Source organism: Varroa jacobsoni, unplaced genomic scaffold (assembly GCF_002532875.2).
Source record: "Varroa jacobsoni isolate VJ856 unplaced genomic scaffold, vjacob_1.0 scaffold_779, whole genome shotgun sequence".
Taxonomy (NCBI): Eukaryota; Metazoa; Arthropoda; class Arachnida; order Mesostigmata; family Varroidae; genus Varroa; species Varroa jacobsoni.
Genome location: NW_019213681.1, coordinates 122,044 through 145,623, shown reverse-complemented (window position 1 = coordinate 145,623; position 23,580 = coordinate 122,044). Strand labels below are relative to the sequence as shown.

The window sequence follows — 23,580 nt, the reverse complement described above, 5'->3', positions numbered from 1 at the left end:
TTTACACAAGAAGATAAATAGGGCACTTTCTGGTGCTAGACAACAATCTTGATTTTCGTGCCTCGTCAACGTCGTAATTAAATAAAGTTCACATGAACTCAATAATACATGGCGAGATGTATCTACAAATTTTCAATGAAAAGTGTCAATTTAATAAATTCTAAGTTCTTGCGAATCGGTATTACATGACTTGGTAAGTAGTGCTAAAAGTTGTACTTTGTGAGCGTTTGGAATCGATCAGAATGTGCTAACGGATACAAACAGCATCGAAAACACGATTAGAGAGAGAGAGAGAGAGAGAATTTAAAATACTTTGATTAACCCTAATATTCCCATGCTGTGCTAAACGTTTATTACAAGGGCGCATTAAACAAAAAAAGAGTGCATACAAGCGCAAGAAATAACCGAGCATATTGAAAAAACATATGCTGAAGGAACAGAACTCAGTTGTCATATTTATCTGAGACCGTAAACTAAAAGCTACCAGATCCAATTGACAATGCGGAGTTAAAGATACCTCATTCTAAATAACAGCGCAACAATGTAAAAGGTTTTATGTTGACCACACCGTTTCAAATCTATAGATTTTTAAGTTGTGACTCAAGGTACCCTTCAGATGTGCGCTAGATCAAGCTCGAATTATATGTTGTAACGTATGATGAAGCATCTCAAGGGACAAACGAAGCAAATTTGATTTGTCTTTTGTAGTAGCAGCTGAAAAACACTCCAATAGAAACAAATACAGATATAGAACATATGTTCGATGTAAAGACATATTTTCAAGGTATCCAATTGTCTTGCGGCTCAGCTAGATTCAGTGTAATTTCGTCGACTAATTGTCCAGTATGCTCGTAAATGGTGATTCAACCGTTCATTCCGCACGGACTATACCAATATACATACATATATTTAGGATGGTGTATTTAGACTGGGAAATATGCCGGCATACTTCCCAATTTAAACGCATTTTATATTGTCTTATGGCATGTGTTCATCTGCTGCTCGTGATATCAGACGAAACCCAGTTTTTTTCCTCTAGCAATGCATCCTTTTGAGAATTTAAGCGGTAATCAGCTATTAGCACCAGGACAACAAGAAGTCCTTTCTTGCTCGAAATGGATTTACATTATTTTGAGTTTTCCAAACGCTTTCCAAAAAATCCCAGCAATATTTTACGAGCAAAACTAAAAGGTCCTAATTGCATTTGGCTTTAAGGGGCTTGAAAACTCATCGTATTAGCTTAAAAAGTCAATACATCAAGGCTTCCTATATGGACACTAACAGCCATCTCAAAACAATATCAAATACAGATTGGATCATCCTAGTAATATCGTAGTAGAATCGTTTTATTTTTTGCGCCTCTTCTCGCACCTTGAACTCGTTGGCTGTTTTGACGCCTCGCTTTTCCAGAGCCTTGCTATTCGCCCATAGTTGTCGTTTAGACTTTTCATATATAGCGAATGGCTAAACCTCTGGCTGAGAAACTAGGGTTGCTGTTAAACTACAAGTCTGATTAAGTGGAGATTATAATAAAGGAACAAAAATTCACCGTTGGTCTTGCTCGAATGACATTGCAGTGATAGAATGAGTATTTGCCTTGTACGATAAATACCAAGTCGGCATTTGTAGCTTAAAAACGTATCACAGCTGGTAACTCTTGTATGAAACAAATATTAATATTTATTTACATTTACAAGATATGAGCAGAGAGGACTGTACAAGTCTGATGTGCTTGCGAGCTCACGTAACAAAACCGTTGCCGTATGGAACTAAACATCAACTTGTCAAGGAGAAACTGTTACGCCGACCGTTAGATGGCCTATAGCACACAGGATTATGATAAAATCCACATTTTTAATATGCAAATTTTGATAAACTGCCTCTAGAAGATTGTCGCTAAAATCATATGACGCACATAAGTCAGCAAGTAGCCTTGTTGGCACAGCATCTTACTAGCTTCACGGTAGAGACGGACAATTCCCGCGAAGTTCCTGAACTACTTGACCAGTTTACGAGAGATCATTGCCGCTACCGTATATGAGCAAGGTGCAATCTTAAAGGCTTGATTACAAAAACTTGCAGAAATGAATAGGAATGAAAAAATCACTGTATCCCGTCGGGAAGTACTCACACTCCTGCTAGATAATATTATTTTCGGCTATATAGTACTTCGCGCTTTTAGACATATTGCTTAATACTAGTGCAAACATTACATTTTATCTAGTACTTGATCTTAATATGTAATTTCATCAAATTGTATTGATGACGATATGTTCGTGATATATGACGATGTATCAGGTGTAAACATAAATGAAGCGGATAGATTATGCCTACAGTAAAATACGGGAATCAAATCTCAATACGTATCCACCACTTTCGGGAGCTCTGGACAGTCGAGTGCACTTGACACACACAAAATTTTTTGACCCTGGGGTATTTTTCACCTGGGGTATAATGAATGTTAGACTCCGAAGGAAGCTTATTTGGCTGTGAGGTTTTGTAAGTATACAATGATTTGCATGGCTATTTTCGCTCCTACACATTACCCGTAAGACAACGGAACTATTGGTGCTTTTTCAATCGCAGAGTCTGCTCCAAAATCCATTGCATAAAGTAGACGCCACGCGTCCTGAAGGTTTGCTAGGGCTTCTGCACAAAGCAGTGGTTAGCGATGCATTAATCCTTCTCTTTCCTGCCCCAAGATTATTCGCTTATCTAGTAGCCGTAATTTACCGAGCGGTCGTATGTGGTATATTACTAGTCGTATATTATTATACAGGAGAATTATCTGACTTTTATTACTATTACTAACTGATCTTTTGCAAAGACAATCCAGAATTTTTTCGTAATTATTATTCAAACAAATAGTACCTGCCGTATGCTATGCTATGTACATTGGACTTTTGGCAGAGATATTTTATTTCGAAAAAGTTTTCGGACACAACAGTGCTAGTCGGTCGTTCACTGTACATTTGTCGAAGCAATGCTAGATCCGTACAGCTGACTACATAACGAAATAATAATATACGCGATATCTGCTGCAGTATGTACCTCACGTATGAACAAAAATTGAGCTTCCAAAATAGAGCAATTTAACAATACGTATATAAAGGAAGAAAATAAATCTATCTTGTCTGCCTAAATCGTGTTCAACTACGCTCACAATCGGCGAAAGTTGCCAAAGCTCAAATCAGTGTACTCTGCTGATTCATGCACACGAGGCAACAATGCGGATTAGCTGGCCATTATTGTAATCAACACATGACGCCCAACGTCTTTCCAATACAAACACGCGTTCATGTTTGTTTCTCCTTGCATCAGTTGTGGGGTAGAGTACATCCGTACCATGAGGCTAAGGACCCCTTCACATCACCGACGACTCAAACTACTGAAATTAGCAATTTATTATTATATTAGATTGAGGTTACTTTACCAGTTTTTCATGCTAGCAAAATGGAGAAAGAAAGTATTTTTATCTGTTACTATGCTCGTTGGCGCTAATACCTTCCAATTGCTTTGAACAGAATTTTGCCGAAGGCTGAAGCTGTGCCGTGTCTAGCCGGCAGCGGCATCGAAATTCATCATCAGCACTAGCTCCATTCTGCATGCAAAATGGTATTATCAGTTGCCTCTCTACGGCTTTATCTACGTATAGATGTTTCATCGAGACCGTTGTCGTAGGTCTTTACATGAGGTGTGCGCAATAGTAAACTTATAGTGTCTTCTAGGTAATGCCAGGATCTTTTTGGTAGATTAGAAATAAGATGGCTCCTAGCGACTCGCAGATATTGGCGTGTTGCTTCCATCAAATGTACATGTGCTATAGTTACCATCTATGAAGCATGATACATACGTATCATCTTAATCCGTTTGAGCATTGAATAATTACGTACTCGAGTTGTTCTATTTTAAGTATTTTTAATAGAAGGATTTAACAGTTTTTCATTCTTAAACATTCCAATAGCCTATAAAATGAAATACCATCATCATCTTAGATCTGTTTTGACAGCTCTTTGATCGCTGCAAAGTATGGAAAATATGGAATATAATTGAAGATATATTTATTCGACATGAAATTATCGTTACTGCATAAACAATTTTCAACGAATTAACAGGGAAGAGGCAGTACTTAGAAAGTGAATGATACACCAAAGTAAATAAAAAAAAAACCATGAGGTAAAAAAAGACTACATTGAACACAGATTTAGAAGTCAATTATGTCATAAGCTAATACATCCCGAAAGGTAGTCAGCACAATTCTAAGGGTTCTCCTATACAGCTATTCTTGTTGCTGTTCCATTGTGGTTCTTTCGCCAACCTGGTTTAGTGAACTTCTTGCATTGTCCGGGTCATTCCATAACTTCAATGCATTACTCCATTGCCGAATTTTGGCAACCCAACATATTTCTTTATTAATCTCGCTGCGTTGCTTCATTTACGTAATTACGCTGCTTCAGATGTCTAGCTATCGTTCTAATTATTTAAAGCTTCGGACGCAAATGTCTCGTACCCTCGTGCCCTCATAGCTGCTATGTCGTCACTGCGCTATCCAACGCTACCCGTTGTACCCGCGCTGTAATCCCCTATAACTAGGCCAAAACTGAGCTGGTCTGAAACCGATTGAGTAAGCAAAGTAGTAGTAGTAGTAGCAGTAGAAACACCTTCGTTTTTAAAGAACTACACAGAATAACGTACTTACAAAAAAAAATCGGCTAAAAGTACTCCATTCAAAACCTTGTATTGTATAGTCTCGTATTGGGTATGGTTCGAATGACTCATACAAATTATCGACAGATGTTGGGAATACTAGCATATATATGTATATAATTTCAGGAAAACATACACCCGTTTATTATAGTATTCTCTCGGGAAACTTGTGTCATACAATCAAAGATACGATGCTTAATAAATCCGAGTTGAGTTTTTACCATATTTATTTAACCACTTTTGTGTTGTGGTCACTAACGGATTAAAATTCTCGTTGTGTGTAACCCTTTCCAAAGCAGTAAACTCCAGCGCAGGTAATACTATGCTTCTAGATATTATTTTTAGTCATTTCTTTTCGTTTTTCGTCAATTAGATATATAATTTAGCTATAGTTTAAATGGGATTTGTGAGGACTGAGCACACAATTTTGTCATCTGGATACAACCACACGCTAAAATTACAATATTGACGCGCATATTATACCCCATTTGTCGGAATAGATATTTCTTCTTCGTTCTCCTTATTCACACAGATGTTTAAGGCTCAACCTTCCCTAACCGCTCATCACTGCTGCCAGCAGACAGTCAGCTATATATCCATTAATTTTTTTCTTCAAGATATCTTGTCAGATAAACATGTTTGTGTGTTATTATCTAGTCTTAATTCAATCGTCGCTGTTTATTTGCTAGAGAAAAACAGATTGGTTAAAACTAGAAATCAGACATTTCGGCATAATAAACCTAAAATAAGGACACAACTTGTGTGGCAGACTACAATTACCGTAATAATGCCTATGCCGCTATTCTTTGAAATTGTACTACCTAAATAGCAAAAATAGAAAAGAAACAATCGTAGTTTCCGTAAAGGGAACCTCGGTGACAAACTTAAAGCGGGCACGATTATATATATATCGCGGTTAGCGGCGTGCTTTAGATGTAGACATATTTAGTTCCACCAAGAAACAAAGTCAACAATTTCCAACCTGTTAGTTTGCCCGGGATCGTGAGAACTGTTTCCTTAACATTGATGTCCTTTCTATAATAACAAGGCACTTTTCAGCCTCCTCTCCTTAATTTAGCCATGAAATAGTGTTTTTCAGAAGAATATACTTTTTGGCTTTTTCGCGTTAATATGGTACACGCATGCCGCAGACGGATATTCTGCAACGCCTATGCCAATCATAGCATGCAATAACAAAAGCTTGAGTCTGCCTAAATACCACTTCAGCGAATCATTCTTCACTGGTTTCCTTTTACTTTACGGTTTCTATTACAAATACTCAACAATCCGCCAGTTTATTAATAGGCTGGTTGTGTTCTGCTGCTGGCGTCTGCTAAGATCGCCAGCTATTGACGAATGACGTATTTTTTCAACAATCGTCTGATGACGACTGCACCCTTGCGCCCATCATCGACGTCAGAATAAAACAGCCACTTCACCCTTATATCTGAAAACCTTCAAGTGACTATTAGCCTACGTATACGATGCTTAAACGTTTTGGTAGGGCCTATTGCACGGCCTGTTGCACTTGCGTTTTCCTATTGACTGTTGCGATCAGGTGTAAACGCATTGAGGTCAATAACTTCAATAGGCAAAATCGTATTTCTAATAGTGACATGATAAAAACTGCCGTCAATATCAAGAATAATACCTGCCATTACGCTAATAATAATAATGATAACGCAGTAATCGTAGTAGAGTTTAAGAGCACATCACTTATGAAGGATAACGTTATTGTGTAGTTGTTACTGTCAGTTAAGAAACACACAGGCTTCCATTCCCTTCTAGCCTACTACCACACGTAATTTACCGGACAGCCCGGATATCAGTACATTCGTTACGTCAGTACGGATCTGGGCGGACTGGAAAGGTAAACGGGTTGTTAGAGAGCTTGCAAAGGATCAAACTATCAACAATAATAACAATGATAACGAAAATTCAACTCGTCTGTTCGTACATACACACACGTATTTTACTTCACCTTTACATATCTACCACACGTTCACTGTGTTCGGAACCCTCCTGCGAATCGGCTGGATGCTTTGTCGTCATGTTCTAGCTCCATTAAACTTTTTTCGTAGTTTATTTTGTGGTTGTCAGCTTAATCGGTGATTAATAATATTAAAGTATAGCCTCGACCGGCTCCATTCGAGAGGCGTAGTGTAAGCGACGTGCCAACTTCTGTATTTTGTCCGTGACAAACCCGCTCCAATATACAAACTTATAGGGGGATTATACTGCTACCACCACTGCTGCGAGCCCGTATCCCTGCTGGCCCCAACCTAGTATTTTGTCTACGTTCATTCATCTCCGGCTCCGCCTGCGGGTGCCCACTGAATTTACGCTTATATTATCGCTTGTTATCTCGTCACTTTCAACATTTGTAGCCGCTGCTTGGTTACTATTGATATTGCGACCTTTCTTGGTCGGTGGTGAACCTGCACGATCATTATCATCACCGCCGCCGCCGCCGCCGTCGTTGTTTTCGTCAAACTGTAGAGTGCTTCGAGCACTTGTACTGCGGTGTTCATCGTCTAGACTTTCCTCATCCGACAGTGACCTTTCTCGTCTCGGCGAATCGGGTGGAGTACTCGAGGGAGAAAGCACATTTCGGATTCTGCCTTTGCCCTCGTTCCAGAGTAGATTCTGAAAGGTTTGTTTATAAAGCGGGTGAGTTATTGTTAGCCAGAGAAGATTATGCCGATACTTCTCTTCTGGTCAGTAAATTGATACATAGTGAAAATGCATTCAATATTCTTTAGTAAAAAGCCGATCGTAGTACAGTGGTTGACTTAAACGCTCATTTTATGCGCATCGTTCGAATAGAAATATGTAACATATTTAACGGCTCAAGCAACGTTGTATGTGCTCAGCCAAGTATTCCAACTGGTCGGATTAACTGTCCAAGTCCAATAGTCTACCATGTACCTTTATTGTTTCACGTTCAGATCCCTTGACAAAGTTTCGACTACGACTAAGATATGATATCCGGCCCGCTTAATAGCCTCATTTCCTCGATCGCAATAATAAAGAGGGCCCATGGTTTAAACCTACAAGGTCCACGTGGTCCTAGCGCCTGCCTCCGCTGTGATTCGCTATCAGTTAATGAATATACTACAAGTCGAAAGATTCATTGTTTACTCACAAGAAAGGGCACTATAGCTACGGAGCTACTAGCAATTCTAATTGACTTCCCCTAGCTCAACGTAACAAACGGTCTGTTTAATCCCTAAATGAATGCGGTGCCGCAGTGAACGAATATCTACGTGTGTTGCACTGCACCATACGTGATTTGTGCTGCTGGCGTTGTTATTGTTGTTGAGGTCTTTTGTTGCTGTCGTTGCGGAGTTCGTAAGCTTGAGGCGGGCGAAGGACATTAGTGCTTTTTAAGATAGCAGTCATTTAAGCGTGCGTTGCATACAGGACTGCATCAGGATTCGTCGCAGACCAAAATTGAAAGAAGTTCGCATTCGCAAAGGATAACACCCAAACGTCTAGTAGCAATAATCAGTAGGTAACGTTAGCATTCGCGTCGCTGGTGCCTCCTTGGGTTTTATAGGGTCACATATTTCGAGATTGTATTTAAATCGACATCATCATCATCATCGCCGTCATCGTCCGCTGACGTTATCTTCTCGGCATCGGTCTCATATTCGCCGTGTCCATTGGCCGGCTTATCTTTTTTCGGCGATAATTTTCCGCGGGATCCCGGCGGTGTATGGAAGTTTTCCACCTTTTCACCGACAGCCCTTTCACCCAGAGCTCCCTGGACATTAAAGCTATCTTTCGGCAGTGTTGTCATCGCCAGCATCGCTGGACTACCAGCTTCGTGATTACGGTCACTTTTAACGTTACAGTGTTGTTCCTGCTGTTCTTCCTTGGGTTGCTCGCTTCGATCCGGACTTCGCGCGGACCCAGCCGCCCCATATCGATCGGTTTGTTCGCTCAAGATTGGGTCGGAGGTGAATGCGATCCGAGAGACGTGCGGGAGTTGACCAGCGCGCTCGTCAACGGGTGTGGCCAGTACCGATGCGCTCTCGCTTCCCGTGTCACCCGGCGGCGAAGCAGAACGCGAAGGAGCCGAGCTGCCGGTCCATCCGACGGCCAGCTAACGCACAGCAGACAAATACAGAAAACACGAGACAGATAGACACGCACACTATATATATATAGATATGATAAAGATATATACAGACGGCCACACAAGACACCGTCAACGATGATAACAACAACAGCAGCAGCAGCAGCAGCAGTAACAACAACAATAACAACAACAAAAACGTACTCAACCGCAAAACCGACGTATCCGAAAGCGATAAAAAGATAGAAACAATGCCATGTGGAACAATGACAGGGTACGACAAGGGAGTAGCAGTATATGCTTCATGCCAGGTGGACGAGATAAGAACAACAAATTATGTCATGTACAGGTATTGGAAGTAGAGACAATGCACACCTATACACAAGCCTTATTATACAGCACAGACCAAAATCTATAGCCCTCGCATGGATAGAAACTACGACGATTTTTCAGGGTAACTTGTTCGAAGAGAAACATTTTATTTAGAAGTAATTATATATGGGGATGTTCCGGGTGTAATGCATTGTTAATTAAAACGCATAAAAGTCTTGTTCGTATAGAAAGATAATGGACCTTTTCAATATTACTATTAGAGAAAATTCTATTATTCCACTCCAAGACTCGACGTAAATTGACCTTGATTGGCTCAAGTTAGTAACCTGTATGCTGGTAACATGTATACAGACCTTTTATTCATGAATAAAGTCATACCACATAAGCCAATTTCGTGTTTACTTTTGCTTCAAACCATCGCAGCTACCAAATCTGTTTCACTTACAACAAGCCCATGCTGACACGCATGCCGAAATATAGGCATTATGTTGTTAATCAAATTTGTAAGTCTTTTATCAGAAATAGCTTTTAATGTTAGAGCAATAATGTACCCCGGATTGGTACGATATTTCGGCTACTGATCGTGCTGCCTAAGTGTTGTTTATTGATTCAATTTATTTAAGTCCCGGCATATTGGATAACATTCACCCCTATAATGGATGATAACCCGACACTTCCTTTGTTACGCCTGATGAAAACACGAAAACAATTGGCTTGTTTCTTTGACTATATACAAACATTTCACATTCACTCACCAGTGTTCCGTCTCTTCCGAAGAGTTCCAAGAAACTATGGATGAACTCACGGGATTTCTCTTCCCACTTGGTGATGAGTTCGTGTTTTTTCTCTCCAAGGTTTTCTACAAGATCGTTGCCCTTTTTTTTAAGCGCATCCATCTTGTTTTGGAGCTGAAACTTCTTCTCCTATAACAAACCAACAACAATTTTGTAAATATCCTGTACTATAGAAGCGATGTCGTTGTTCTAAGGTTCACTCAGATAGGCGGTAGACCTACGGAGCCAAGCAGGGTATCGTAAGGTTTTGCATGCTGGTGATTGCACTGATTGTAGTAGACTAACAAAAGCCAGAGCAGAAAGAATCTGGGACAGAGAAGGGACGACATAGCACTAGATAAAAATTCTGACGTGTGCATGCCTTACCTAAATGCAGGAAGTGTTCTGTTTGCTTATAGGAATTACCAATATGAAGCAATGGAGACGACGAGACAAAGTATCGCTAAGGAGTGCAGTGTATTAAGGTCAGCTAGGAAACAAAGCAAGTACATTGCATCTAGCCAATAGTCATAGAGGTGTCATAATTGTGGTACAATATAGCAAAGCTTTGATAGTGAAAGATAAATTCCATTCAAACGTATACAAGTGTGAGCAAGATCCACCGGACGTGAACAACTAATCAGGAGGGCCAAGATCACCATTGAATTTTAGGAACAATAAAAATATTTTTAAGCAATAAAAACATAAACATGTTTTTATTGCATTTATTGTTATGCGCATGAGGTAAAACAAAACATTGACAATTTTTATTACATTACAACGGTCATCCTCTATGAGAGTCGAGTAGAGATAATATTTAAGAGACCAGTAGACCTTTTACGAGCTTAGTCAAGATTATTTAACATCGTCTGTAGGTACTAGTCTGTATGTTTTTGTTAATACAGCACCAAACTCAGTTTTGTGTGTTTGTATGTCTCGTTAAATCAGTCATGGCCTTATCCTTCTTACATCCTGGGGCGGACAGCGCGTAAAGTGTGGTTAGTCGTCGAGCATTTTCTTTCAAGGGCTAGTTCTCACCGACTTGGAGCAAGTTAGACCATGTTAGACAATTTATTGTTCAAACGGTTTCAGAAGGCCTTCTATAAGTTTCAATTTTTTTAAAAAAACAATAGCAAGATCACTGAGACCAAGAGAGGCCTTGATTTTTACACAACAGTTTGTTGGGATTCTAAGAAAGCTTCAACTGAGAATGCATTCTGATTATTACTGATTGATAAATATATTCAATACGTAAACCTACAAACTCGGCAATCGTTTGAAGACACTGCTATCAAACAAAAATCACACGAGTTTTATGTGGCATATAGCGCATAACACTAACAATAAATCAGTGTTAGCAACAGCCACCGACCGCCATGACCAGAGGGTTAATCTTAGTAATCAAATGTTATCTCAACATTTTTTGCAATATTTTTTCGTAGCGCAAATTGGGTGGTAAGGAGACCCAAGTCAAGAATAGATGTGTTGGGCTAGAACTTACCAGCGGTTTTAGAGATAAGTGTGTGCGCTCAGCTTTACATTACGCTGATTTCAACGACTTAGAAAAATAATCACGAGACACGTCAGTCTAACCTACCTATTTTAAAGTGACTACTAAAATAGTGTGTGATGTTCCTCTAAAATAGTACACGTCAAGTCGTCTGTTTATCCTGTATTTCGTTGCAAGATGGAAATTCATTCTATGGGTTCTTGCGCTTTTTGTTTCAACAACTGATTACTTTTTGAAATGCTAGTTTCTGTTCACGAGATAAATTCGTGGCAAAACGCAACCCTGGCTTGTTATTTTATCGCTGAAAGGTCAGTATTTTAATGCTGTACTTCCATATCTATATTAGGGCTCTTTTTTAATCTCTCAAGGGTGCGGTGAGTTTCTTTGTGAATGCCATTGAAAGTTACTCTTCGGACCTTAGTCTGTTGCAGTATTCTTTCGACCTTTCAGTCTTTGCTTTTTTTTTGCTAGTAAGAAGCTAATAATCAGCAAGGCAGCAGACGACTGTTGCTTTAAGGACCTTGGAACTTACATTCAGAAAAGAGACATTCATCTCTTTGGCCGAGTATCCTCTGTCCAAATTCCTCCTCACGTACATATCGTAGTCTCGGACGATTCGTGCTACGAGATCGGACGTTGAAACACCTTCTGTCCGCTGGGTAGCAACGAACATGCCGCGCTCTTTAATAAACCGGTATACATCATCTGCGTCAGCGGTACCGTACGGGATATCGTCGTGAGCGACGAAGTCGATCTTATGCCGTTCAAGAAAAGCATCATCCAGCTCCCACGGAGCGTCCCGAACGACTTCATCCACATAACGACAGTGGCGTAGAGCTTCACACCGCTCTTCGTCAGTCATCACCTAAGTAGTTAAAAATAAGGAAATGAGAAAAGGGGCATACTGAATTATGATGCAATTCCAAGACAGGTAATAAGCTTGGTGTGATTGTCGGGGTCGGTACCCACTAATAATACTATTCTTATGCAGACCACACTTTAGTTAGCATGGTAGACAGCTTCTTTGACAAGCTGTAAAATCGAAGTCACTATCCTAACTTGGTGATTACTTATTGAAGTTTCCCAAAATGCGTATCACGTTTTTAATAGCGGTGTTATGGCGACTTTTCCACCGACGTTGTCAGGTACAAAGCCCTACAAAAGCTGAAACAAAACCGAAAACGTAAAACGTACTGTTTTTCCTTTTTTAGCATGGGTAAGTTGGTCCGAGCAGCAGCCCACGATTAAGTACACGTTGGGGAACATAGACTTAGCTTGCATTAACTGCCTAGCATGGCCTTGATGGAAAAGGTCATAAATGCCTGAAAAATTTGACACAGCACGAAATACGTTTGCTCAAAGCTTGATTATTGCACGCCAGTCAGTGTGGCCTATTTTGTAGAAAAGGACAAACACCTAATAAACCTAACGATTTGTAACAGTTTTCGAAGCCTTTTAAAACTGTAAACACCTGGACGGAAAAGAAAAGATCAATCGGTATACCACTGGCTTTTATATCCAACTAGTAAGAATTTACTGTAGATTTGAAAAACAGTTACCATTTCATCACGGTTGAACCGAAAAGAAAACTTGCTCAACAAAGGAGAAGGCAACAAACCAGTTTTATGCAAATTCACGGTTAAACATTTAATCAACATCAATTAATAACTAATCAACAATGTGGCTACTCCTAAAACGCAATCCGGTGTTGACAATGCGTGTGTGATGAAATCCCAAACTTCAATTATACTATTTGTAGAATACATACCGTCAGCGTAAATGCGGATGGGCCGAGGGGTCGTGCCTGCTTTGGCCATTTCAATTGTAATTTTAATGCTGTAATCACATGCTTCACGTACCGCAATAGCTTGCGGATCGTCAAAAAACACCGCGGGAGTATTAAGTGCCTAGAAAAATTTTCAATAGAAAAGCAAATAGCATGAAAGTTTCAACAAGCTATTTCTCAAATATTGGTTTGTACATATGGTCGATTTTATAAAAACCACCATTAATGTAGAATGATGTATCTGATATATATATAATCCAATCCGATGTATATAATGAATTGTAGACATGTGGACAATCTCATGTTTAATTTTGCATGCATGATTTGCACACGAACCTCATGTAGGTAAAAAGAAAGGCAGACGACAAATAACACATTGGGGAAGGTTAATGGCCCCATGTCGTATATTTGAGAATGTTGGTAAAATTGAAGCGGGATCTGCATGAGCTATTATAAACCCTTCACCTATCGCTGGTAGGAAAACCTTTGTGATCCTCTAGCTACCCATTGCCGTGGCTATACGATACGGAATAGTAACCTCGTCTAGAAATCTTCAATATTCGAAACTGCAATTTTCCCTTCAATTTCAATACAGTGACGATTTTCAAAATGAGAGGTCAAAAGTCACGAAGCGAATGTTCCCTGTCATGTTTATTTCGCCTCGATCTGATTTTTTTGTTACATGGCATAAGAGAAGGGGAAAACCGTAATACCTGTAACAATACCTTTACACACGCCGCTACTTTAGCTGTCGTTTTTTGTATCGCATAATATGCGTACTTCTACACAATAGTTCCATAATGGACGACAACTTGTTTCAAACTGGAACCATTTACATGAAGCAATACTAGCGAACTAGGTTTGGCATTTCACAATTCACGAAAGCCGCTCGTGGCACTCACCGAAGGTACTAATAATATATATATAATTAATAATAGTACTGCTTCCAAAAATTACTAGTTTCTTGCATCTTGCCCAACTCCACAAATCTATACCTGCCCCTAGTATACGTAGTCGGAAAATTCCGTCTATGTATACTAGGAGCAGATTCGCCAGCACGCGCGAACAGCTACTATCCATGCATGTGTTGCCCACCGCAGCTATAAACACGCAATGTACGAACATAATTTCTACAATCTAAAAATATATATATATATATATGCATCATGCTCAATGCCTCCCTTGGACGTCTACTTATGCATGCATATACCCACGAAAATTAGGCATACCCGGCCACAAAAGTCTTCTGCCAGCCTGAACTTACTACTCTGACAGTTATGTTTAACCCAATGCGAACAATATTTCAGCAACAGCAGTGCTACTCCGCTATATTGCCTCAATTATGCTGGGGTTGCATGGGGTTGTACGGGGGATTATTGGTTTGACAAACAAAATCAATTGGGCACACTAAATCGATCAATAATGTTGTATTGCTACGGTAGTATACCAACTACATTCGGCCTTATGATAGGACGGCTTTTTGACAATGCGCTGTTCCTATTGTCAATTTGAATGGGGATATTGTGATACGGAGATGCTCGCTATGAATCTTAATTAAAACTTGCTAATTGGCAGCGGTCCCGCAGGGTCGGCACTGATTTGTGACCCGATTATCGTATAAATAAACGCTGCAAAACCTGATGACTGGAGTTATGACATAAGTATAGCTCAAAAAATGACGCAAAAGTTTGACGCGACTTCAGCCGAATCGGTTTCACAGCGAACTAATTTTAAATAGTAAAAGATTCTAGTGGACTCGACACATCGATTAGTTGAGAAAATGTAGAGAAGCAACACTGTGAAGGTTCGGGATTTGAAAACGCGAAAATTTGTACCCTCTTTTAGCACTAGCAGTAATCAAGTTAACTATTTTAGAACGGAAAATGTTCTCCTCCTTTAAAATAAACTCATCAACATAGTAACTGAAATAGGGAGCATCAATAAAACCAGGCCGATAATCGTTACAAACAGGTACACGTTAAGTCACTATGGCGCACCCTAAAGTACACACAAAAGATATAGTGACGATATATCGTGTCAAAGATAGTCTACGTAAATACAGCAGGTAACTCTAGGCTAATAGTAGGTTCTGTTTCGCCGGAACTTGTTTTACTTTATGCTGACTCAATCCAAGTGTTGAGTAAGCGTATAAGTCTCAGGACATCAGCCTTTAATTCATCGAAGTTTAAGTGCCCAAAAAATTCCGTACCACATAGTCAGATTTTTCACCATCAACAGATATTGTTATTACTCAGAGGCAGAACAATAATTGTCTTGGTGCCCCGGGGCAGTTACTTGATTACCGCTGCTATTTATCAGACATTTTTTTGTATCTCGCTTCAAACGACAGTTCCCTGCCTTTTCCGGCGAGAACAACATTTTTGATGTGCATGCTCTGTTGACTACGCTCTAGTAACGAAGCACATGTGCAACTGGCACGATCTAAACAAAAAAGGATAGAACCGCATTCGCGTTTTTATCCGGCGGATCTTACCCGATCTTCCTTCTCAAGCCTTCACTATTTCCATTACTATAAGTTTTGCGGAAAAAAGCCAGTGAGGGCAACATATGGCTACATAATCTGTTTTACTGAAAGGCACGTTTTCTTGTACGGGCACTCTAGTTATATCAAAGAACGACATCTAAGCCAAAAAGTATCTGAAGGCTCATGTTGGCTCCTTGACCTCGATCCCGTACCGACATTAAGGACTGCTTGGTCGTTTTAGATCGAATCGTAGGTGTATTTACAAAAAAGGTGGAGGGGTTCCCTCTAATATATATACATTCCCGTCCAAGATATGAACGTAGTACTAGGTGTTCTCACACGGCCGGCCTAATGTGTGGCGTGCCAACGTGGTACGTCAGTTATTAATACTAGACTAAAATTTGACGTCGAAACAAAAATAACAGATCGGTTATTTTTGGTAAGGCAGCTTTCCTGAGATTTTACTCAGGAATATTTTTAAACAATTCGGAAATCTACAGGCCAGAATTATTTTTTTATTATTTTATTATTATTATTATTATTTTTTTTTTATTTTTATTTTATTATTTTTTTTTATTTATTAATATAAAAGTCTCCAGAGTATTCGTTACAAAAGGGTCAGTTTTATAAAAATATCTTTCATTTTTATTTTTACATATTTACAATTTAAAATTAAAACATCCAACAAAATGAAAGTTTATGTTCATGGACATCAGAATGTTGATCTGGAAGAATCCTACGTGAAGCAAATTGTAAAAAGTAACGTCACGTGCGACACGCTTTCGACCGAACATACGATTAAAGATGGGCGTACTACTACAATGGCATACACAGTTGATGGATCAAGCCGGTAGGACAGAACACGGTTTGTGGAGTATAAACAGTTTCTGATGTTTCCGGTATTTAATGTGTCAATAAAAATGAAAAAAAAAAAATAAAACGGAAAAAATCTCGTGTGTGTGTAATACTTTGTAATGCGTTTCTCACCAGAACTGGCCATGCTGTCTTGCTGCAACAGTTCCTCCCACGCGCTGTTGCCATCCTGCTCTCTACTGTAAGAGATATCACTGTACCAGTCCACACGTTACGTTGTGCGGGTAACGTATATTGCTTCTCACAGCCCCTTCAGTCCGTCCGAAGTTCGTTCAGGGAAACAATGATCACGCAAAATTAGCGCAGCTCGCGTTTGATCAAACAAACGCTGGCTTTAATCAGCCTCACGAGGTTTTCTTAGGTGTAACTTTAAATGGCAAATTTCATCATGAGAATATTCATATATATGTTAATTGCCTTCCGCTGAACATTTGATGAGAAAATGCAAACAAACATTTCGCGAGACAGAGGGCACTATCAGTCGTTCGACTTTGCCCTAGTCTCTGTCACTACCGGTTTTGATTTTTGCTTATAACTTTGCTAAAGCAAAATATTAGCTCAGAACTGACGCTCGCCTGACAACGATTCAAATGCTTCAACACTTCTGCCAGACAAGCGATAATGATCATCGTACTTGCCAGCCCTCCTCGTGGAGGGACCAGTTTTGCCCCTCCTCCCAATGTCGCTCTCTTGCTGTTAGAAAAACCTTGCGCGCGCAACACTACCTATTTTTTTTTTGTTCTTGTGCTCAACCAGCACAGGTAGCAGCTCAGTTTTTCTTCAGATTTCCGTTTCGTGTACACAGTTTACGTTGCGCTTGCCAGGTAGCAAATGAAGTGGACATGGCCTAATTTATGGATCAAACAGTCTCTAATCGGTTTCTGTGTGAGTATAGAGAACTACAAAAGAACCTTTACTGTAACGGTACTCGTCATTGCTCATTTCGCTGTGATTGTATCTTCGAGAGGCCGCGCGGATGGAGAGAAGTACGGCCGTGCGAACTCGAACAAAACTCTTACGGATGTATAGGCCGGAGCATTCATCTTCACCACTAACCATGACCACAGAAACCACGGCAACTTACGCCGTCTGCTAGCATTAAATCCAACATCCCACTAGCAGACTGAGTGACTGCGTGACTCACTGACTGACAAGCATGAGTGGCGAGACTACTATCAACCGCCGTGGCGGCGGCGGCGGCGGCGGTGGCGGCAGCAGCATGACCAACGCGATAGGACGATTATGGCGGCGGCAGCGGCAGGTGGCAGATGTAACGCAATCTGGTTCGTTTGTCTGCGGCTGTGACGTTGTCAACGATGGGGGTCCACGCAACGGGAGCCACCCAATAAAAATTCTACGGCAGCCTCAACGAAACAAACAATACTCAGCAATGTGAAGCAGGTTACGTCAAAAACCGCGACTGTGGTCGAATCTGAACTGGTGCAGTTGACGCTGACATAACGAAATGTAGAGGCAGTTTTCATTTAATTACCAACAGGGTTATAATTAAGATTATCTTTGAATTTTTGATAGTACTTATAGAACCGAAAACGCTGCCATCAAAGTTAGTGCGGGGAGGGAATTATTTACAGTGATTTCACTGATGTTCTAAAGATGAACAGTGATTCATTTAAAGGGAATGATTTACAGTGAAAATTATCCAGTGAGAAGATAGTTGACCTCCGATAATCATAAGTAAACCGAAACCCGCTAATCAAAGATACCGTTTTGAACTGATTCAAGCTATACAGACAGAAATCAGTTTTAGCAATTTTGAGGTATTTTCGAACAGAGTCCAAAACTGAGAATCAGAGCAAGAGATGGCGCGTGATTCGGATCTTTACTACCGCCCGATACATCATTCCCAAGAATTCAAGAAATATAATCCACCGCTATACCAAACCTTGCTCAAAAATTGTAAGCTTTCAGTCTCGGTCGACAGCTTCACAGCTTTAACTCTAGGCCGCCTCAGCACAACGCCTTACAAGCATAATTTGGTAATTGCGTTTACACGGAGCAGACGATACAGAAAGCTCTTATAAATATAAAGCTAATCGTACGCTTAAACGATCTCATACAGCTGAACAATCCATTAGAAAATGGCTATAGTTCTCTTACAACATATAATAGCTCTATAGATTAATTATTTGTCTAGTCGATACCTTTCTGTGAGGCATTGACAACCGATGCCCGACTATTTTCTGCTATTACTATTCCAACTGACAGGTTGACGTGGGTCTTATTTCACACCTTTATGATTGCTGGCTTGCCACAGCCATAAATGTGGTTTAAGTAGGACTAATCCATAAGAGAAAACAATCTGAATGGCCCGTCAGTGATTCACATTGATCTAAAAAACTTCTCTAGAAAGCGTTTTATTTATCCTTGCGCCTCTCTTCAGTTCAATCGGCAAAGAAAGCGGGCCCAACCCAATACCAAGTCTTATATATTAATGGTGTACAATTAGTGATGTCTATCAGCTGCAGCTTGTAAATTCTGCAAAGACTGCAGAGTCCATCGTACTTGAAACTATTGCTTCTTATTGGTACAGTGTATAATCCGAGACGGGATTATTGACTGGAAAAATGGGTTAAAAAAATAGTTTTGGATTAGGTTTTCTGTTCACCGATAGCACATCAAAAATGAACATAAATGTTCACTAGTACACTGTTTAACGTTGTTTTTCTTTGAAGTCCTCGTATGCTTTAATTCCATGCGTCTCACAATGAATTTCATGTTTCCTTTGTATGTGCGCCTTGTACGGAATTCCATCAAGGACCTGCATTATTTATACGAGCTTATTTGATTCTGTGTACACGACTGGCATTGCGAGATTCCTAGGTAAGTTCCTAACAACAGACGCATACGTTTGAGTCATAAAACTGACGACACATATCACTGCCATGTAAATAGCACTGATGATCAAAATGAACACCCATCCATCAAGTGTGCAGCTCGATAATTGAATTTTACGTTGTACGATAATTGTATGTATAATGCAATAACCTATCTGGTCGTAATTGAACGTCATGTCGTAGTGATCTTTCTAGTAGTAATATGGCTGTGCTGGCATAATTCTGCTTTTATTGTACCTAGCTTTCCATATTCAAAAATGATATGGTTGCCCGTCTCTGATTCGTGAAGTTCCATATAATTTTGTTTTTGACTGGTAATAACAACACGTCAACAAACCAGAATCGATCGTACAATTCTGATAAAGCAAACTAACTGTCCAACCGTCTTCTGTTAGGCAGCAGTAAACGTTATCGTTTCATTCAACGAAATCAAATAATACATTTTGTTTGAGGCCCCATATGATGTTGGTACATTACTAGATGACTATTAACCGAAGTCCCTTTGGTCCTCTTCGTAACGACTATATTAATGTCTAATTTTGCAAATTATTCAGAAATTTATATAAAATTAAATACACAACTAGCAAATGGTTTGGACCTCCCGTTCGAAAGAATTTTATAATATATGGTGTCCATTTATAATGTATGGTGCTCCATATATCATACTGGTGTAAAGGTAGAGTTGCAAGACTAGTCCAGCAACCTCAGTAGTGGTTCTAATACAAAACAAATTACCTCTGTTATTTATTGTTTTTAATTCTAGTTAATCGAATTCAGGAAACGTCTGTGGAACGACGTCAACGACTGTTCTCTCTTTCAGTGTATTTATTATTTAAGTCTGACAATGCTACTGCGAAGTTGTTAGTAACAACATACACGTCCGTATTTTACAATATCCGATTAGAAAGCCAATGATTCATCTGTCATTTACAGTATAAAAAAGCATAGAGAACGTCACAAAATACGAACAGTTAGGCATATTTGTAATCAGCTTAACAGAGAACACTGTCGCTACCGCGTAAATGACTACGATTGCCCTACGACACCAATAAATATTTTCTTTTGACAGACGAAAGGACCGCGATATACAGCGTTTAACTGTTATCGTAAATATTAAGTGAAATGTCCTGGTCTGCATCTATATAGGAAATCATTTGTAGCGTATGCACAAGAGAATGAGCAAAGTTACTTTAAGCCACACAAAAAACGTAGCCAGCTCGCTCGTTAAGCATACCTATATTGCTTATCGCAAATGGCATAATATGCTGCCATTTATAACACGTTAGATAAACTAGGCTGCTTATTGCGAGTCCTATTCAGAACTCTTGTCTGGATCGCACTATACCTAATTATCTACTACCATGTTTAGTTCCTGGGGACAGAGAGCCGACAAGCCGAGAAAAAAATCGGTTCCATTATCGTCTCCTACACAACTGCAGTGAAAGTTACCGCACAAATACCGGCGTCCGATGTGTTGAATCGCATGAGAAATGTCATTTAGCCGTTATTAGGACACCAATAAATTTGACTGTTGTTTTCGCAGTTACTACAATTGTATCCTAACGCCAGATAACTTTTATAATCATTATGGAAACCTTTCTAGTTGCCGCTAGCAATATATATATTTTATAATAACATAATAGAAAGACAGACCACTTACCATAGCGTGTCGGGTGAGAAGGCTGTTTGGGTCAGGCTGTTTTCTTTTCCGTGCCCCTTCGGTCATGCTGAAATGGAAATGACAGGGTAACTATCGAGAGTTTAACCTACGAGAAAATTCGTTCGAAAGTTAAAGGTGTTATAACGACTATACGAAAACGGTTAATAAAACGAGAAATATTTTTTCCAAAAAATTGATGCAAGTTACAGTCTTTATTGCAAGATAGAGTCCAACGATTCCTTACGGTGCTGCGGGAATTCCAATTGTTTTTTGTTATTAATTCGCGTTCCACTGATAGTGAAATTAACTAAAAATTTTACAAATATATCCTTACCCTATCAGCATTAATGACCAAGTACGTTCGCGTAATTAATTAGCTAACCCTTTTCTCTCAGTCTTCGAAGACAATATCCATGCTTAATCCCTTTGTGTCTTTTTCATGCTCTTGATTCGTTAAGTTTCTAAATGTAATACACGTAGACGTAGACGTAGACTAGATCCTATATCTTCCGAGGTCTCGCTAAATGCTCTCAATATTCCCATTCAGTCAAAGGCTTCGGCATTGAAGTTTGTTCGTGCAGTTCTTTGGTTCGAGAACCCAAACCAGGGTCATTAGCAAAAAGAAATCCACGATTGTCTACCTGACGGCCTACTATCGGGTTCAGACTCGATTAAAACCGTCACGAACGCAGCTCACGAAAGACCTCTGAAATCATTTGCTTTGGTTGTTTTGTTAGTGCTGGCTTGAGTTTTGCGAATGATAAGTGAGACTTGTCTGAAAGAAATCAATGGTCAAATTTCGAGCCGTAGCAGATATCACAATGAACACTTGCGGAGGGTACCGCGGCCACTCCGCTCTGTTCTGTTCTATTCTATGTTCCGCTTTATTGTCTTATTGAATCACATATCCGCCTGGAAGCCGACCGCCAGCGGTTCAGTTTGTCTTTATATAATTCGATATACAACGAGTCCGATACGGTCAGTAACACGAGAAAAATTAATTATGCTATAATCTTAATTCGTGGGATGACATAGTGAACAATTTGCGCAGATTATAATAAATCAATTTTTTCGTTTCGTTTTAGACTACTTGTGAACAAGCGTTCTGCGTTGGTTGGCGGATTAAGTCAAAATGAGGAGAAAAAAAAATTTGCGAAATGTTATCAACATCCCCACCAAAATGACCCTCACGTGAACGTATCAATCATAATTGTTTCTCACGTTCGTATCATATTGAAAGCTCCGAGCAGCACTACAAGTATTATAGTATAACGATGACTGGATAGCGCCGCTGTGTTCTTTCCACGGTTGATCAGTTAGCTAATAGACTAGTTAGTCCATTCTCCGACCTAAGATTTTTTTCCCTCGTCAAGACTCTCGACGTCAGGCCAAGTGAGACTGCGCAGCTCTCGTATTGTGTTACTTCATCCCCTTCTCTCTAGCTATATTAACGTATCATCAGCCAGCAAGGTTCAATTAAATCATCTCTGAAACCATCTCGCTGTTCCGAAATATAACACAGTCATCTTTCACGCACACTTGAAATTGACCGCTGTTGTTGTTTTTGCCGTGAAAATCATTCGTATGCCGAACTGCGCGTCCGCACGGTCCACTATATAGATTATGTGATACCTGCCCGAGAGCTGCGACCCACTGTTCCACAAGGGCCCTGCAGGATGTACATGAGGAGGAGATGAATTCCTAACGTAAAAAATCCATCGGCAATTAACTCAATTGATCTCTCCCGTTATTTTCATTGAAATCGAATAAAACAGCGTACCGACACTTACGTGCTTGTCGTGGGTCAGTTCTAATGCATTTAGCCGAATTCACTCGATTTCACGCACATAGGACTTTTTCACACTTGCTTTACGGAGATTCTCTAGAACGCATAGACACACATACACTACAAGAAGCTTTCCCACTCAGTCAGTCAGTCGACCGATCGTCCGGGACAATACGTATTTTGCGAATGCCACCTAAAAGCTGATCGAATGTTGGTCGCTAAATACTGAGACTGAGCAGACAACAGATAAATTTGAACTTCGCTTTGGCGGAAATTCAGAAAATGTAAGTACGCTGCTGAGGCATTACCCTTCAAAAAATAGCTTTTTACAAAAATATTATATTATAGCGTTTATGTGAAGGATGCAAAACGAAACGAATAATATACTTTTGTGCAAACGTGCATCTAGAATTATGCACGAGAAAGACTGACATCATTGTTCTCCGCACATTGAACGATCACGACCTCAAACGGTTTATACTAGTATTCAAAATAATCATTAACTGGACGCGGATAACGGATATGGTAGAATTGATGGAACAGGTTTTCGAAAGCACAATTCGACCAAGATACAAGTGGTACGCTTGAAGTTTACTTAAAAATAGGTAACATCGTATATTGCGTTTCTAGCGTGCGGGAAAGGCAAGACACTATAGAGAAGATATCTCTACATTTGTCATGTAAGTTCGGGTGCGACAAGTAGACAGTTCTGCAGTTCCGTTATTGTCAAT

At 39.8% G+C, this 23,580-nt stretch overlaps 1 protein-coding gene across 6 annotated transcripts; it reads right to left on the bottom strand.

Annotated features, from left to right (window-relative positions):
• Positions 1 to 4,902: 4,902 nt before the first annotated feature.
• Positions 4,903 to 23,082, bottom strand: LOC111263635 (choline-phosphate cytidylyltransferase B). Of its 6 annotated transcripts, none has more exons than XR_015312394.1 (9): positions 22,854 to 23,082; positions 21,064 to 21,130; positions 16,663 to 16,798; positions 13,173 to 13,311; positions 12,599 to 12,726; positions 11,937 to 12,269; positions 9,877 to 10,044; positions 7,995 to 8,815; positions 7,214 to 7,353 (listed from the first exon to the last, which is right to left on the bottom strand). XR_015312394.1 is itself a non-coding variant. In XM_086969729.1 (8 exons), exons 2-8 carry the CDS (start codon positions 21,406 to 21,408, stop codon positions 7,012 to 7,014), a joined length of 1,188 nt encoding a protein of 395 aa, XP_086825855.1. In that variant the 5' UTR covers positions 21,409 to 21,838; positions 22,854 to 23,068; the 3' UTR covers positions 4,903 to 7,011. The 6 variants fall into 6 exon arrangements, 2 of the variants coding, with proteins under 2 accessions (XP_086825855.1, XP_086825854.1); XR_015312392.1 differs by lacking the exon at positions 16,663 to 16,798 and adding an exon at positions 21,398 to 21,838 and having other exon boundaries at positions 22,854 to 23,079; XR_015312393.1 differs by lacking the exon at positions 16,663 to 16,798 and adding an exon at positions 21,446 to 21,838 and having other exon boundaries at positions 22,854 to 23,079.
• Between the last annotated feature and the right edge of the window lie 498 nt (positions 23,083 to 23,580).

Bases quoted from the DNA above. Each gene is read 5' to 3' on its own strand.
- LOC111263635 (XM_086969728.1), bottom strand. The intron at 13,312-21,063 runs GTAAGTGGTCTG...AAATTTTTCTAG, and splicing joins TTCTCACCCGACACGCTATG to GCACTTAATACTCCCGCGGT. The intron at 10,045-11,936 runs GTAAGTTCCAAG...GGTTTGTTATAG, and splicing joins TGAATGTCTCTTTTCTGAAT to GAGAAGAAGTTTCAGCTCCA.